Raw genomic sequence first — 2,519 nt, forward strand, 5'->3', positions numbered from 1 at the left:
CCCAGTGCCCTAAGACCCGCAGGTGCGGAGGCCCGGGCAAGGAGACCCCTTCTCTGGTGGCCGAGCGCTGGCCCGGTGACTTACTGCGGCTGGGAAGGACCCGCCTGGGGCAGCGCAGGCAACGGCCAGGAGCCCGGGCTTGGGGCTGCGCCCGCCCACCCACTGCCCTTGCTGCCCATTTCCGTCCTCCTCTGCTTTCCTTCTTTCCCCTTTAAAAAAAAAGATTGATTGATTGATGCACACAAGAGCCAGAGCGTAAGCCAGAGAGGCGGGGCTGAGAGGAACCCCCAGAGACAGTGGGGAGCCCACAGGTGGATCCACCGGAGCCCACTGCTGAGCGCAGCAATGGGGAGACGGGGGGTCTGCTGCGCCCGGGGCTGAGACCTACCCCTGTGTCCCAGGGAGGCCCCCTCTCTGGCTCTGATACCCCGTGAGGCGCAACAGGAGGCCCCAGCCTCCACGGGTGCTCAGTGAGGGGCACAGTGACCCCTTAGTCGCCTGGACACCTAGCTGGGCCCCGAGACTAGGGCAGCAGTCGATGAGAACTGGTCAGCCCCCCAACCAGAGTGTCCCCCAATTCCCCCGCAGCGCCCGTGGCTCTGCCCAGAAACCGGGGCTCTCTGCCCAGCCCTTCACACGGGGGCTCCGCAGGCGTACCTCTCTCCAGCCCCCAGGGCTGGGGGGGCTCCTCGCCCTCGCACCTGGATGAGGCCAGGCGTGGGGCCGGCTGCCCACGCGTGGCTGGGGGTGCCACCTGCACAGGGCGGGCTCGTGGGGCGCCCTGCCCTCCAGCCCCTCCCGTCAACTCCAGGAGCGGCGGCCGCCGCTGCCCACAGTGGGGTGGCCGGACATCCGTGCGCAGCACACGAGCAGGGGATGCCAGGGAAGGGGTGGCAGGAAGCCAGCTTGAGAGCAGGGTTAGGGTGGCAGGTGCGGACCCCCCAGGCGGACAAGGCTCGGGCAGCCAGCAGCCATCCCCCGACCCGGGGCCCGCCCCTCCTCCCCACCCTGCCCCAGGCCAGTTTGTCCCAAGGCCCAGGTTCAGGGCTGGCCACAGGACGCGGGGGACCTCTGTCGAGCTGCCCTGGAGAGTGGCTTCGCTGTAGGGGCCTCCCTGCCTCTGACCTGCTGCCGGCAGTCTGAGTGGCGGGCGTGGTGGACGCCCTCGGGAAGCCGTGTCCAGCTGACTCTGCCCTGGAGCAGGTGTGGGGCTCACAGGGCGTCCGCCAGCCACGCTGGTGCCTCTCGCTCGAGGTGGAGGCTGGCCGGGTCCAGGGCCTGCGCCGTGCTGGGGCGGGGCGTGGTCAGAAGCTGAGGGGCAGCCAGGGTCTGGTGGGGGCCGGCATGTGGGCAGGTGCCCACAGACCCTCAGTGCTCTGCGCATGCCAGGGACAGCAGGCCCCTCCTGACCTGGCCAGTGAGGGGCTCGCCCTCAGGCCTGCCCACAGAGCGCCCGCACGCCTGCGCCGCCCGGGCCCCCTGAGGCCAGCGTGCCTCTCGTCCAGGGGCGCAGCTAGCTGCCCCACCCCAACAGGGCCCCTCCCTCGGGGGTCGCTGGAGGCTGGCCCAAGCGGGACTGCAGGGCCGTGAGCCCGCCGCACTGCCCTGCGGCTGACCGGCCTGTGTCCACAGCTGTGGCTCAGCTTCGCCCCCGTGGCCGACGCCGTCGCCCTGCACTTCCAGCTCTCCGCGGAGCAGGTCAACTGGCTGGCGCTGGTCTTCCTCGTGGTATCCATCCCCGCCGGCCTGGTGGCCATCTGGGTGCTGGATACGGTCGGGCTCCGCTGGGCGGTGAGTCGGGCCGGGTCCCCACCGCGGGTGGCGCCCCCAGACTGGGCCGGGGGAGGCCCGGGAGCCGGCGGCGCCCTCACTGTGCCCCCCGCAGACCATCCTGGGCGCGTGGCTGAACGTGGCCGGGAGTGTGCTGCGCGCCCTGCCCTGCCTGCTGGCCCGGACCCCGCGTGCGTTCGCCCTCCTCCTGGGGGGACAGGGCCTCTGCGCCCTGGCCCAGACCCTGGTTGTGTTCTCGCCGGCCAAGCTGGCCGCCCTGTGGTTCCCGGAGCACCAGCGGGCCTCCGCCAACGTGGCCGCCTCCATGGGTGAGTGCGGGCCCCGGGCTCTGCAGGCGGGTCTGCCTGCGGCCCCGACACCTGCCTTTGTGTGTCCACGCAGCCAACCCCCTGGGCATCTTGGTGGCCAACCTGCTGTCGCCCGCCCTGGTCAAGAAGGAGGGGGACGTCCCCCTAATGGTGAGGGGCTGCTGAGGTGTGTGCGTGTGGGGGTGGGGGGTGAGCACATTGGTGGCCGGACGCGGCGCCAGGCCCACCTTGTGCAGGGGGCCCCCAGGATGCACGACCACCGCAGGGTGCCCCCAGCGTCCAGCTCTGCGCGGGGACCGGGTCGGCGGCCTGTTGGGGGGTCGGGAGCTGCGGGTGGCGGGCAGTCCTGGGGCTAAGGGCCGGTCACTGAACACAGGAGGACCTGGCTCGGCGGCTCTGCTGATTGCCAATGTGGGTCTG

The 2,519-nt window shown here is 71.6% G+C and overlaps 1 protein-coding gene across 1 annotated transcript in view; it reads left to right on the plus strand.

Moving 5' to 3' along the window:
- Window positions 1–2,519, plus strand: part of MFSD7 (major facilitator superfamily domain containing 7) — a gene marked incomplete at its 5' end in the record, with an annotated part of 6,296 nt that overhangs the window by 997 nt on the left and 2,780 nt on the right. Inside the window, 4 exons of the mRNA XM_012734892.1 lie at window positions 1,633–1,791; window positions 1,886–2,099; window positions 2,173–2,261; window positions 2,376–2,510. Of these exons, the coding sequence (XP_012590346.1) occupies window positions 1,633–1,791; window positions 1,886–2,099; window positions 2,173–2,261; window positions 2,376–2,510 (597 nt within the window). The remainder of the gene's footprint in view (window positions 1–1,632; window positions 1,792–1,885; window positions 2,100–2,172; window positions 2,262–2,375; window positions 2,511–2,519) is intronic.

The sequence above is a fragment of the Condylura cristata genome, unplaced genomic scaffold (genome assembly GCF_000260355.1).
Source record: "Condylura cristata isolate star-nosed mole 26May11 unplaced genomic scaffold, ConCri1.0 scaffold00088, whole genome shotgun sequence".
NCBI classification, from domain to species: domain Eukaryota; kingdom Metazoa; phylum Chordata; class Mammalia; order Eulipotyphla; family Talpidae; genus Condylura; species Condylura cristata.